At 32.3% G+C, this 14,854-nt stretch overlaps 1 protein-coding gene across 1 annotated transcript in view; it reads right to left on the bottom strand.

The window, feature by feature from the left end:
- Positions 1 to 14,854, bottom strand: part of CD2AP (CD2 associated protein) — a 146,960-nt gene that overhangs the window by 30,195 nt on the left and 101,911 nt on the right. Inside the window, exons 10-12 of the mRNA XM_074189995.1 lie at positions 8,598 to 8,713; positions 6,958 to 7,041; positions 1,518 to 1,693 (exon numbers count right to left, since the gene is read on the bottom strand). Coding sequence (XP_074046096.1) covers positions 1,518 to 1,693; positions 6,958 to 7,041; positions 8,598 to 8,713 — 376 coding nt within the window. The remainder of the gene's footprint in view (positions 1 to 1,517; positions 1,694 to 6,957; positions 7,042 to 8,597; positions 8,714 to 14,854) is intronic.

Genomic DNA, 14,854 nt, shown 5'->3' with positions numbered 1-14,854 from the left:
CAAATTATATTGGTGAATGACAACTCTCCTTACAGAAAGAAATTATAGATCTTTGAAGTATGATGAGCACACATGTACACCATTTGTTCCTGAGATAATAAAAACAGTCTGAATGTAAGGATATAAGACTGGGTTTCCTTATCTCACCTAGACAGAGTTCAGCAGCCTTTCCCAATGATTCGCACAGAAGCTCTGATCTACCTAGTCTCTGATTTGGCCCCAACTTGTTATTCCTAGGAGTCTCGGGAGGGGGGGAAGAGAGGGGTGTCTCCCACATTGGTGCTACATTTACTGTAGACACTGGATTGATTTTAATTCTAGGGCAGCTCAAAGCTCCTAAATCCAAGAGACTACTGTCCTTAATCCGTCCAGGACCAGGGTACCAAGTGTCACCAGGCCTGGCCAGATTTTATTAAGAAAAAAATGTAAGAAATTCAAAACAACACACCAGGAATTTCAAAACATTTAAAAATTATCATATATTTGCATATTTATTTTTTAAATACTAGGTAAAATCTAGGATTTTGCCTCAAGATGTCAAATAGATTAAAAAATATACCTTTTCTTTTCCAAGTTATGAAATATTTCATAAGAATCAGGCATAAGCAAACATTTACTAAGCTACTACTACCCTTAGCCCAGTTTACATATTAGTGCTGCATGATTTACACTATAAACGTGGTGACTCTTTAAACCGTGCTATTTTTCAACTACACAATTCCTTTTTCCTTCCAGAGTGGGACACATAATAATTTTCAGAAGAATCAAAGAACATTTTCAGGTAGTTTTTGCATTGTACACTAGAAGAAAACACTCTCAAATATACCTTCTGAAAAGTAAGTATTAAGAAACTTTAATAAGAACATAAGGGTTGCATTATTTGAACACCGGGAGGAAAAAAAGAGTTCTAAAAACTAACATGTACTAAATGTTATAGAAAACTTATAAATCTTTTGAGATTATAGCTATCTAAGGCAGTAGCTGATCATTATTCATATATATATAGTGTGTGTGTGTATATGTTCAATTACAAAAAGAAAATATTCTAATCTATTTTTAGAGCTTAATTAAAATGGGGGCATTAATTATTAGTTCTCTAATATGACTTCTAATGTTGATATACCAAGAACTTATAAATATACTTCCTATCTAGAAAAAATCTTTTGAGATTATAGCTATCTAAAGAAGTAGCTAATCATTATTTAAATTTTCTATTCTCTGAAAAAACACATCTAATCACTGATTTTTTGATATAGCTAACGACCTACAGATAACCAAAATATGCTAAAATTCTGTTACTATAAAGCAGCATTAGAAAGAAATGCTGTGATTATATTAAATTTTATATATACATATATTTATATATATTTATATATTCACTTACAAAAAGAAAATATCCTAATCTATTTTTAGAACTTAATTAAAATGGGGGGGGAAGAATTGAACGTTCGTTCTCTAATATGACTTCTAATGCTTATATACCATGAATTATGTAATACTCCAAGAGAAAGACTCACCCATGGTCCTTTTTGATTGCTTCTACAACACACAATAACTCAATAACCTGTGTTCTGAGGTCATCTAGTATGTTTTTCTTCCCATCATCAATTTCTCCTTTAGTTTTGGCATCTACTGTATTGATAAAAGATGTTTTAGGAGATGAAGCTGAAGGTGCTGAAGAGTACCCAGATACCTGAAAAGGAAAAATACAGCAATATGGCAAATTATTTGTATGGTACCCAGTTAAAAAACCCCATGGTGGGCAGTATGCTAAATGTGAAAAAGCAGAAATCCTTAAAGAAATGATTGGGATCCAAAAGAAATTTACTATTAAGATGTCAAAAAACTATTCACAGATGGAAATAAGAACAAGTAACAAAATGAAGACAAAAAGTAAGTAATGACCTTGTAAGAAAAGTGACAGGAGTGTAAAAGCTCAGAATTTGATTCAATGAACTTATCAAGAACTTATTGTACATATTACAATTTGTTAAGAGTTTGTAATTCAAAGATGGTCTCTGCCCTCAGGGAGCTTACTACTTATTGGGATGACAAAAATATTTAGTAAAGTAAGTACAAAAAATATATCCCCACTACAAAGTAGTTTCAAAAAAGGAGAAAGAACTAATCACTGGGATGGATCAGAAAAGCTGAATTTAAGAAGTTTCACCTAAGGTGTACTTTGAAAGGAGCTAGGGATTCATAGACATAAAAGTGAGGAGAGAAAGCATTTTGGACTAGAGAGAAAAGTGGTTTGTTGGGAGCCTATATGAAGGCAAGGAGGGAAGAAATGCATTAGAGTATGATGGGAAATGCTAACCAGTAATCATATTAAAGAACTAATTCCTATATAAACAGGAATACTATAAAAGAAGAAAAGTCAGATTGTAGAGGGTTTAAAATGGAAGGCAAAATGAGTTGAGGCTGGTAATTATAAGATTTTCTTTGTGGGATGGGGAAATTGTTTTGTTTTCAGTTATTTTTAATTAGAGAAAAAAATTTACTGCCTGACTTTAAAAAAGGGAGAGGACCTCAGTTAAAGATAAATGAGGAAAAAAATGATGAAGAGAAAAACTCCAAAGCTAGGCTAACCACATTTTCTTTTTTGTCAGGTAGAAATAGTTTACCTTGGTTTCAGCAAAGCACTAGTTAAGTCCATCATGACATTTTTATAGATGAGAAGGGGATATAGAAGCTAGGCAACAATACAACTGGATGACTTGGGACATAGCTGAATGATGGGTCAACACAAAAAGTAATTATTACTAGATCCATGTTAAGATGGAAAATGGTTTCTAGTGGAATATCCTAGTTATCTGTCATTGGTCTTATAGAGCTTAACATTTTTGTTACTGACTTGAATAAATACAAAATACAATTTTTTTTCACAGATATCACCCAGTTAGGAGAAATATATAACATACTGGATATTGTCAAAAGAGTTAGGATCCAAAAAGAAGCCAAATGAGAATACAACATATTTATGGAAAAATATGAAGCCTTCCACAGGCTTCAAATTATCAACCTCACAAGTACAAAATAAGGAAGGTATGACTAGAAAGTCATTTGTATGAAAAAGATATAAGAGTTTTAAGTAAACAGCAAACTCAATGAGTCAACAATATAATATGGAAGTTCAACAAAGTTCCTGTGATCTTTGGCTACATTAAGCCAAAATGAAAATCATCCTGTAATATGGTCTCATCACAGCACATGTGGAATACTGTTAAGTTCTGTGCACCAAAGTTTATGGAATACTGTTAAGTTCTGTGCACCAAAGTTTAAAACTTCTGGCTCTCAGAGAAGGTCCAGTGAGTGGTGGTAGAGTGAGATCTGGAAATGACTGTGATGAAAAATCATAAGGAACTGTAAAACATTAATATGTGAGGAAGAAAAGGAAAATATCTCTGAAAATCTGGATAGTTAATAAATTTTCTAGAATAAAGTTCCTTGGAGATAACTGAAGAATAACATCATTCTAAATACTATAATTGAGTAATTTAATACTGAGTGATTTAAATAAAAATATTTTCACAAATGGAAGATATGCATTCTGGTTACTAATATCAGTTAGCATTGGTATAATACTTAATGGTTTGCAAAGCACTTTAAAAAATATTGTCTCATTTCACTCCTGAGATATAGGTGCTATTATTAGACCCATTTTACAGAACAGGAAACAGAGGTAGACAAAGACTAAGTGATTTCTTGTCTAGAGTCCCAGAACTAATAAGAATCTGAAGACATTGGGGGCAGCTAGGTGGTGCAGTAAATAGAGCACTGGCCCTGAAGTCAGGAGGACCTGAGTTTAAATGTGGCCTCAGATACTTAGTAACTTAGTAACATCAATTGTAAAACACAAGATATACCTATCATGAAAACTTATCTTCAGGAGCAAGTTTAAAAGTCATCTTTTGTATGGTATATATAGCTCAGTCACCATTCTTGCTTTTCTTTTTGGAAATGATGCCCTGCTTTAGTCTTTTAGTGCTGGAACTGGATTTGGAATGTCACTCATCCTCATCCTTCCTCAGTTTCCCTCATTTGTAAAATAAGAACAGTAATAGCACCTACCTCCCCCCCCAAATTGTTGTGAGGATCAAATGAGACAGTATCTATAAGCATCATGTAAACATCAGATGTTGTTGTTATTATTATTATTATTATTATTATTATTACCACCAAAACATTTCCCTATCAGAATTGGCATGAATTTTATAATTTCCTGTATACAAAATGTTCATAACAGCAATTAGTGAATAACAATACTATAGGATGAAGGTCTAATGAATAATATTCTATTTTATCTTTGCAATACAATAAGAATGAATTAGTTAAATATTTCTTTAAACCTTCAATCATTAAATCACTTAATTTATATTTAAGACATTTCACTCTACACAATGCACTATAGGGTAGCCAATCAATCAATCATAAAAATTTATTAAGTGCTTACTATGTCTCAGGAACTATGCTTTAGAGTTAGAGATACAAAAAAAAGACATGAGGCAATTACTACTCTCAAGAGCTTACAATGTAATGGAGACAACATGCAAATAAATATATTCAAAACAAGTTGAACATAGGGTAAATACATATATTTAAAGGAAACCATTGGAATTAAGAGGGGTTGGGGAAAGCTTCTAGTAAAGATGGAATTTTTAGATGGGACTTAGAAGTCAAGAAAGTTGGTTGAAGGAGAGTATAACAGACATGGGGGATAGTCAGAGAAAATACCCAGGGCCAAGAGGTACAGTTCCTTTTTCATGGAACAATCAAGAGGTCCTGGCATTGGATTAAAGAGTAGATGTAAAGACCAGAAAGGTAAGAGGAGGGGCTAGATTACGGAGGGCTTGGTCAGATCAAGCATTTTGTATTTGTTCCTGGATACTGGAATTACTGAGTAAACAAGATCAGACCAATGCTTTACAAAAATATCTTTAGTTGCTGTATAAAATATGGATTGGAATGGGGAGGCTAGCCCACCAGGCTACTGCAACAATCCAGGTGTGAATTGATGAAGGCCTGGTCCTGCACTAGAGTGGTGGCAGTAACAGAGGAGAGAAGGAAGTATTATTTGAGAGATGTTGCAAAGGTGAGATCAGAAAGCCTTGAAAATAATTTGGATATTTTTTGGGAGGTGGGGGGGATAGAGAGGAATCCAGGTTGACTTCCTAGTGGGAACATCTCAGGGACTAAGTGAATTGTGTTGTCCTCTTCTGTAATAGTGAAGGTGGGGTTTAGTGAGCAAGACATTGAATTCTGTTTTTGGACATCTCAAGAGATCTAAAAAGCAGTTGAAAATGCAAGACTAGAGATCAGCAAAATTTGAATCAGGGTAGATAGATCTGAGAATTACTTCATAGGGTTGATAATTAAATCCACAGGAACTAATGAGATCATTAAGTGAAAGAGAGAAAAGGCAGAATTCTGAGAAATATCTACTGTGATTATGATTGTGATTGGGATCTCAAAGAAGGTCCAGTAAAGAAGAGGAGAAGGAATTATTAAGAGAGTCAGGAGGAAAACCAGGAGAAAGTAATACCCTAAAAACCTAGAAAGGGTGGAGATTTATAGGTAAAAATGTATAGGGGATAAAGGACTGGTCTTGGTATCAGGATAATCAGATTTCAACTCCTGTTTCTGACACTTCTGTGACCCTGGACACTCAGTTGCACTCTCAGTATTCCAGGGAACTTCAAGTTGGCAAAAGTTACCAATGTGCACTGGAAGATACTTTCCTCGCCTGGACCCCCCCCCCCAAATTATACTGATGAAATCATGGACTGGGATGGCCCTCACCAAATTTAACATTACAGCGGCAGAAAAAAGTCATTACTGAGGAAGATGAGAGTTACTTTCTTTAAAAGTTTAAGGTTTTATGTTTGTCTTCAGATTCTATTGGTAGTCAAAACAAAGCAGCACAGTAGATAGCAGGCTGGGGCTGGAGTCAGGAAGACTCTTCTTCCCGAGTACAAATTTGGCTTTAGACAATTACTAGCTCTGTGACACAGATCAAGTCCTTTAACCTTATTTACCTAATTACTTATCTGTAAAATGAGCTAGAGAAGAAAATGGCGAACCACTCTATGATTTTAGTGCCAATAAAACCCAAAATGGGTCACAAAGAATAGAACACAATTGAAAAATTCAAGTGCATCAAGAAACAGATAACTTCTAGAACTTGATTTCCAACCCTAGATTATTTTCTGACTTCCAATTCCACATCTCTTACTAATGTACACTTCAAACTCTATTTTCTATAGTCATCTGAAAGTCAATTTTGTTCAAAACCATTCTCTTTATTACCTAAAACTTATCCTTTAAATTTTCCAGTTATTGGAAAATCATTTTGGCTCTCCTTGATTGGTCAACAGGGGGTCTCAGATTAAGCCTACTTGGTCACTGTTTGGGTCCTGTTTGATTCAGAGAGCATGTAAATAACAACTGGCTCTGTTTTGACCATAAACCACGAGTGTCTCCTTTTCCAGATTGATTTTTTTTGATTATGCAAAAAAAGGTTATTTTTTCTTACTTGACTCAATCAATGAGAAATCGTGAGAGTATTGCCCTTCCAGGTTTTTTTTTTTACTAGGTAAAAGTAGATATTCATGGTCTCTTTGTCTCAACTATCTCTTACATAACCTTAATCCTGAATAGGCACTGCTTCAGTCAAACTGTGACCTTAATTTTAAAAGGTCACAGTTTCCCACATGCACCCAGGGACATCTCCAGTTGTTTTGATCCATATCTGGTCATTGATCTTAGATGGCTCCTGAGAAAAACCTAAGTCTGATGAATTTACACAGTTCATGCCCCTCCCCTGCCCTACACCTAAATCCAATTTACTTACATGTCATGGCATTTTAAATAGCCTCTTACCCTACAAACAAATGCTAAAAATAATGAGAATGCTGACCTAACATAACAACCACCTTTTAAAGAACAGCAACTTACCTTTTTAATTTCAGTTATCTTTAATTTGGCACTTTCTTCCTCGCCTTTCTGAAATTTCGAGGTTTTTTCTGAACTTCTAATTGGCTAACGAATTAAAATGAAAACTTGATTACAGAGGTATAACAGAAAAGAAAAAGGCAACAGATCCTTGAATAACTTCATCCTTCCTCCAAGAAAATCATTTGTTCTTCAATTTAATGGTTACAATTCTTGTTTCATTGGTATTAAATGAATAAACTAGCTATGCTAAACCAAAATGTATCTATACTGAAGCTAAAACTAAGTTGGTTCCTGATAACACTGAACTTTTCTAATTATAAACCTGTAAACAAATATATCAGTGAAGAACATAAATATCTACAAGTTACAGCATAATGGTGTAGACAAGGAGAATATGAAAAAAGGCAACAGAGAACAAATATACAAACATAGGGAGATCTAGATTTGAATCTTCAAACATTTGATCTTCAACACTTTCTAGATGTCTGATGTCGTGTAAGTCACATTACTTCTATTACCATCAGTTTCCTTATCTGTAAAACGGGGGTAACAGTTTCAACTCTCACCTCATAGGGTTGTTAATAAAATGATACAAAAATGTATAAAATGTATTAAAATATTTTAAAGGAGCTATAAGAACGCAAACTATTATTTATAAAATAACTAGTTATTTTCAAATTATCATGGAATTTGGAAAGAGAAGGAAATATTCTCAGAAAATGACATCTTTACTAACATTTAAGTTATATTTCACAAAAATATATTTTGGAGATTTTCAGAAAAAAAGTACTAAATTGAATTGATTATTTTTAAAGTCCAAAGTAAGATGGTTACTAGGTATATTTCCAGAAGTTCTGAATCAGGAGGAATATTAGGGCTAAATGTGCAGACAGACTACCTACTCAGTTTTCCTACTGCTGTTACAAGAATTGTGGTTATATTCACATATAGGGAAGCTTCCCCAACTCTTTGAGTTCATTCTAGACTAATAAAAATGGAATGATAATCATGATGATCTTGACAATAATATTGTTACTGGAGAAATCTTTCAAAGATGAGTTTATTTCAATACTTTTATTCAACCACACAAAATTGTTGCTTTTTTTTTAAATCCACCTACAGTCTGCCAACTCTATGTGTAGAACTTTTAATATAAAGGAATAATTGCATGATAGCAGCTTGAAAGATGAAAAAATGAAATAACATTTATCTTTTTAGTACTTTAAGGGTCTCAAAGTATCTAACATTTTTGTTATTTAGTACTCACAATAAACTTGTTAAATGTAAATAGTACATGCATAATTTGCATTTTAAAAATAAGGAAACAGAAAAAAAACATAAAAGAAAAAACTAAAAAACTTAATTACTTACCCAAAATCATAAGATGTGTATTCAAATTTATATATCCTGTTCTAAAACTAGGGCCTTATTCATTGCTATAATTAAAATTAGTTTTTACTCTTGCCTTGCTTCCTTCAACATACAAGGTCATGTGGGTGTGATGGTTCAAATATTTTTTTATATTAGGGTGAGGATAGTGGGGGAAGAATTCTGAGGGGAAGACAGAAGGAATTCTGTCTGCTATTGTCACATTTACATTTTCTAAGTAATTTGTTGTTTAAACTCAGAAAATAACTCACACTATGACTTCCATTATTAAAGCGACCAGGTAATCTCCTCCCAGGCATCTTTGGTCTATTTGCAGTAAGATGTAAAAGGTTTTCTGAGGAAGCTATGTCATCAAAATTTACAAGATCTAGAGGATGAAAAAATAAACATAAAGATCATTTTTCTTATTACACATAAAAAGCAAATGAAATTTTTGTTTCTGAAAACTAAAAACTAAAAGTAGAACATTGCATTTAATGACTCAAAAAAAGTTGTACTGCTATTTTTCATATGAATTTATTTGGAAAACAAAATCATCTCATAAAAGCAAACTTACTATCTGATCAACTAACCCAAGCAGGTTCCAAAAAGTACTTTTTTTGGAAAAGGGTACAGAATGAGTAATATAAATAGGGAACCATAGCTTCTTAGAAATAGTATAAAAAACCTGGTATATATTAAATCCTTATTTTATCACTTAAAAAGACAAAAAAAAAAGACAAAAATAAAAATACACACAAAAACATAGGTTATTTTTTAAAGTGAAGCATTAACTATGTATCTCAAAATAAAGAAAAAATAGGGATACATTAAAGCCCACAGGACACACCAAGTCAAAATTTTATGATACAGATTCAATTATGTATAATAGTTTATTTCCACACAATTTTCTTTCTTAGTACAAGAAAAAACCTACATTGTTTTATGTTCTGCTTAGTCTGATATAACTAGGGTTAAGACCTCAACTGAACTGTTGTGAATATCATTTATATTACTTAATGCTATGCTTGCTATAGTTTTACACTCAAGGATCTAAAAATCCCAAGACAAGGAGAATATGAAAAAAGGCAACCAAAAAATCATCTTATTTGTCACTACTAAAGCTGGTGAAGTTTTGGCCTCATTCTTTAAGTTCCTATTTTCATGGTTCACCCCTGATATGGAAGACTTTTACTCATGCCTCATGCTGGCAGAAGATCCTGAGGGAAACCAGGGTCATTCAAGTATGGATTTAATTCTGTATATCCTTCTAGCCTTTCCCAACCTGAGTTACCCAGAGCCAAGGAGTAAATAGCTTTGATTTTCTCAGACCAGAGTCCATACCCTTTCCTTAGCCCCACACCAAGTCCCAAGTTATATTTACCACAAACTTTGGCAATTTTTATTAGATGCTTCATTTCTTCTATATGTTTAATTTCCTTTTTCTAAAGCATTCTAATAATTTATTGCATTTTAACCCAATATTCACAACCACTCTAGCTCCCACTAGTTTCATGTCTCTGGGGACAAGAAGAGGAGACTATAGAAGGGTTAAAAAAGAGAATACTATCTAATAATGCCTGTTTTAAATATAATAATGCCCGTTTTATAATGCCCTTTCATTTGAATAATATTCATCACTTTTCCAACTTCATATTCTGATCATTTTGTGTTTACATCCTGGGAACATTTCATTCCACTCTGCTATATTAATATTATAAAATAGGCACTTTACTTTCTCCTTATATTTTTATTTTGAATATTTTGCTAACTTCTGCATTCAGATATATTAAAAAATAGCACAAAACATAACAGACTACATACTGTAAGAAAACAAATAGGAATTTGTGAGAATATTTAGAATCAATTAATTTTTAAAACTCTTCAGTCAAAATATACATATAAATATTTATATTTATAAATTCCATTGCCAAATAGAGATGTTACATGTAAAAAAAAGTATTTTCTTTATTTTGAATGTACAAATTTGCTTTTGCTACTGCTAAACATTTTTTGCTAAGTAAAACCAGAGTAACTAATACAATTAATTATTTTAGTTTTAAGTGTTATTTCTGAATGCATATTTAAGTTATTAACAGAAAGTAAGAAGAAAAAATAATGGCAAAAGGTAAAGGAGGAAAAGATGGAAGAATAAACAAAAAGTAAGATGAATCTTTTATACTCATGAAAAAACATTTGCAATGTAACCAACAACAGTAACAATAATATTCTTGAATTCTCTCTAATTGAAGTCTTAATTTAGCATCTTCCTTGCCCTTATATTAGATTAAAAAAAAGTTCACCCTAAACTCGTAGTTAATGACAATATATTATTGTATAATTAAATCCTTAAACATATTTAAATAAAATCCTTTTTTAAAAAAAATCCTTTAAAAGTTTGTTAAATTTAAAATAAAAAAAGCTTGAATAGGACTGTCCATTACTATAGCCAATATCAATTATTTAATTCTCTTTCAAATTACCTAAATTTTTTTTCTGCTCAGGAAGATAAGATAAGATAAAAAGCAAGTCAAAGTATAATACCAATATTTAAGGAACACTAACTAGAAATTTTCTATGATTTCAAGACTAGAAAGATTTATAAATGTTTGAAAGTTATTTGACATGTTTTTGTCTACTTATAGAAATGTTTCCAAAAGATTTGGTTTTTTAAAATGAAAACCAAAAATGCTAGCATAAACATTGATACATTAATTTTATAAAAGACAAGTCTACACACACACCTATTTATACTGAGTATACCATTTTTTTTAAAAAGAATAGCATCTTACCAAAATGGAGAAGGGTAGGGTAATTTCCTGACACGTAAGAAGGAAAACATGGCAAACAGGATAGGAAACAAAATCTGGAAAGAAAAGTCAAGGATAGGAATGTCTAGAAAAAAGATTCTGAACCCAAAAATTATTTTACAAAGCAGGAAAAAGAAACATTGGTAGAAGGAACAGCATGGCTTCAATATTCAGCATTTTGATTACAGAAGGTATTACATATTAGGCTTAAACAATAACTTTTTTATTTTTAAATGTTATCCTTTTAATTATTAAATGAGTCTGCTTCAATAAACTATAGCTAGAATTTCAGAAGTATATAAATTTAGATGAGAGCAAAGATGGTGTCAAAACACTGGTTTTATTGCTTAAGAATACAATATGACAGAAATACTTGATGACTATAACTAGGTTTTGTATGATTTATTTCTTGACATATGATATCTATGAACATTAGATGTCAAGAGATCTAAAAACCTTAACAGAAAAATGGACATTGTCAATTAGATATTTTCAGTGAAAATGTGCTCATGTCTATATAATCTCAATAAAAAAATTAACAAAAATGAATATTAGATATAGAAATTTTAGTGTTACAATATCTGCTTGTGTGTATCTATCTGTCTTGTTTCAAGTCCTGTGACATTACATAATGGTCCTTTTATGTATTAAACTTATGTGGTGCCTACCATCTTAGAAATATGATCATATTGGTTGGGGAAGTAACAGTAAATGAACACATAATATTGAATAGGAGATTGATTTATTTTCCTTACCCAACATAGCAATACTTTAATTAAATGTCTTTGTCCTTTCAAAGCTATCTTTTAAATTTGGAAAACTTTTTTCCTGAGGAAAACACCATGAAGTATTGCTGATTATGAAAAAATACATCCAATGTAGTCAATACCAGAATCACATTTCTAATTTTTAAGGAATAATATAGTTTCCTTCTTATTTTAAAGTCACTGGAAAGCAATACAACTCAATAAAAAAAAATAACCTCTTAATGAAATTTAAGCAATGATATCTAACAAGCTTCTCTAAATGGTATACTGTGTTTGTAAAGGGAGTGGGAACTACATGTTTAAATAGATTTATATGCTGTTAATATCATTATATAAAATGGGAATAAATAAGGGAGGGATCTGTGATTTCACCAGTGTGGGTAATTCGAGGTATGGAAAGCCATTATAACTTGAGAGTTGTCTAGGACGCAGGAAGTTTTAGTAATTTACTTAAACACATTGCTAACTGACACAAGACTGAACTCAAATCTTCCTGACTTCAAACCCACTACACTATGTAAAGTAAAATATCTTGTTATATTTCATAATATCCCAAGAAAAATTACTGGGTTTCAAGGGAGAAAAAAGTGAGGAAAAACTAAACATGCTATTTTTCCTAGGATAAAATGAAACCCAAAAAGGCATCATGGAAGAGGGGATGAAGTACTGGGCTTAGTCTCAATGAAAATAGGATCATTGGTAAGCCACTAAACTTTTACTTGAAGACACCCTAGCATTTTACTTAAAAAGTCAAATTTCCTTTGGAAGAGGGAGTACACACACCAGTGGTCTATTATCTGGGAAGTCAAATATATGTGTGCATATGTACTATTTACTACAACTTATTTCTACTATATTTTCACTTAATTACTATTTGTAGTCATTGTTAAGATACATTTGATAAAACAAAATGTTTCTAATTGTTTCACTGCAAATTTCTACATATTAGCTACAAGATTTTCATAGATTTAGAGTAGTAGATACTTAAAACTAGCCATATTCCCATTTTTACAGATGAGACCCAGAGAGATAAAATGAAGTAGACAGAAAAATCCCAGGACCATAATTCAAATCCAGATCCTCTAATCTTAAATCCAGGACCCTTACATTTCCATGAAGTAGAATATTTTCCAGCCTATTTTAATAGTTAGCAAGCCACCTGAAAAATTCTCATATCTCACTGGTTGATCTAGGAAAAATAAAAATAAAATTTTTTGTCACGTTTGACCCTATGCTTTTCTTTCTTTAAAATAAATTTTCATATATAACTTTCTACAGCACTGAATTTTTTTTTGCAGTAACCTCCCCCTCCCCTTCTCTGTCTACATAACAAATATTTTTAAGAACTGGAAAAAGAAAAATATCAGCAAAACTAATGAGTTAGTCAAAAGTCTGAAAATATGTATAATGAACTGTACTAGTGGACCTTCCTCTTGTGCAAAGGACTGGGGTAGGGGAATCTTCTGCTCTCTTCTTTGAGTCAGGATTATTCTCTACAATTTTTCAACATTCACTTTTGATTATTTTAGCATTATTATTTATATTTGCATTATAATAGTCATTGTAAATATTGTTTTCTTGGTTCTCTTTTCTTTATACTGCATCAATCCATGTAAGTTTTTCTACTTTTTATTCAACATGTTAGTCATTTCTTACAATACAGTAATATTCCAATACAATAATGCACAGCAATTTGTTTAATCATTTACAACAGACAGGCATCTACTTTGCTACCACAAAAAAAAATGCTGAAATAAATGTATCTAGGGGAATTTTCTTATCAATAATCTTTAGGGTCTATAAGGTACATACTGAAATTGTGATCAAAGGGTATGGACAATTCTAGCATCTGCCTAATTCCAAATTATTTTCCGAAGTGGCTATATTTATTCACAGCTCCATTAACAATGTAGTATCTTTTTGTCATCTATGACAATTTTCAGGGTGAGATAAAACCTCATTGTTACACCCTTTACCAAGATAAGATCCAAATGGTTACAGGACATAGACATAAAAAACAATACTATAAGCAAATTAGAAGATCAAGGACTAGTCTACCTGTCAGATCTATAGAAAGGGGAACAGTTTATGACTAAGGAAGAGTTGGAGAACATCACCAAAAACCAATTAGATGATTTCGATTACATTAAATTAAAAAGCTTTTGCACAGATAAAACCAATGTAATCAAGATCAAAAGAAAAGTAGTAAATTGGGAAACAATCTTCACAACTAATGATTCTGACAAAGGACTCATTTCTAAAATATACAGAGAACTGAGTCATATTTTTAAAACAAAAAGCCATTCCCCGATTGACAAATGGTCAAAGGATATGCAAAGGCAATTTACAGATGAGGAGATCAAAGCAATCCATAGCCATATGAAAAAATGCTCTAAATCATTAATTATTAGAGAAATGCAAATTAAAGCTTCTCTGAGGTACCACCTCACACCTCTCAGATTGGCCAGTATGACCAGGAAGGATAATGATCATTGTTGGAAGGGATGTGGGAAATCTGGGACACTATTACACTGTTGGTGGAGCTGTAAACTCATCCAACCCTTCTGGAGAGCTATTTGGAACTATGCCCAAAGGGCAACAAAAATGTTCATACCCTTTGACCCAGCAATACCACTACTGGGTCTATACCCTGAAGAGATGAGGGGAAAGGGTCAAAACATTACTTGTACAAAAATATTTATAGCAGCCCTGTTTCTGGTGGCAAAGAATTGGAAATCCAGTAAATGTCCTTCAATTGGGGAATGGCTTAGCAAACTGTGGTATATGTATGTCATGGAACATTACTGTTCTATTAGAAACCAGGAGGGATGGGATTTCAGGGAAACCTGGAGGGATTTGCATGAACTGATGCTGAGTGAGGTGAGCAGAGCCAGAGAAACACTGTGCACCCAGGCAGCAACATGGGAGTGATATTCAACCTTGAAGGACTTG

Source organism: Macrotis lagotis, chromosome 5 (genome assembly GCF_037893015.1).
Source record: "Macrotis lagotis isolate mMagLag1 chromosome 5, bilby.v1.9.chrom.fasta, whole genome shotgun sequence".
NCBI classification, from domain to species: Eukaryota; Metazoa; Chordata; class Mammalia; order Peramelemorphia; family Peramelidae; genus Macrotis; species Macrotis lagotis.
This window is presented reverse-complemented; position numbering and strand designations above follow the sequence as displayed.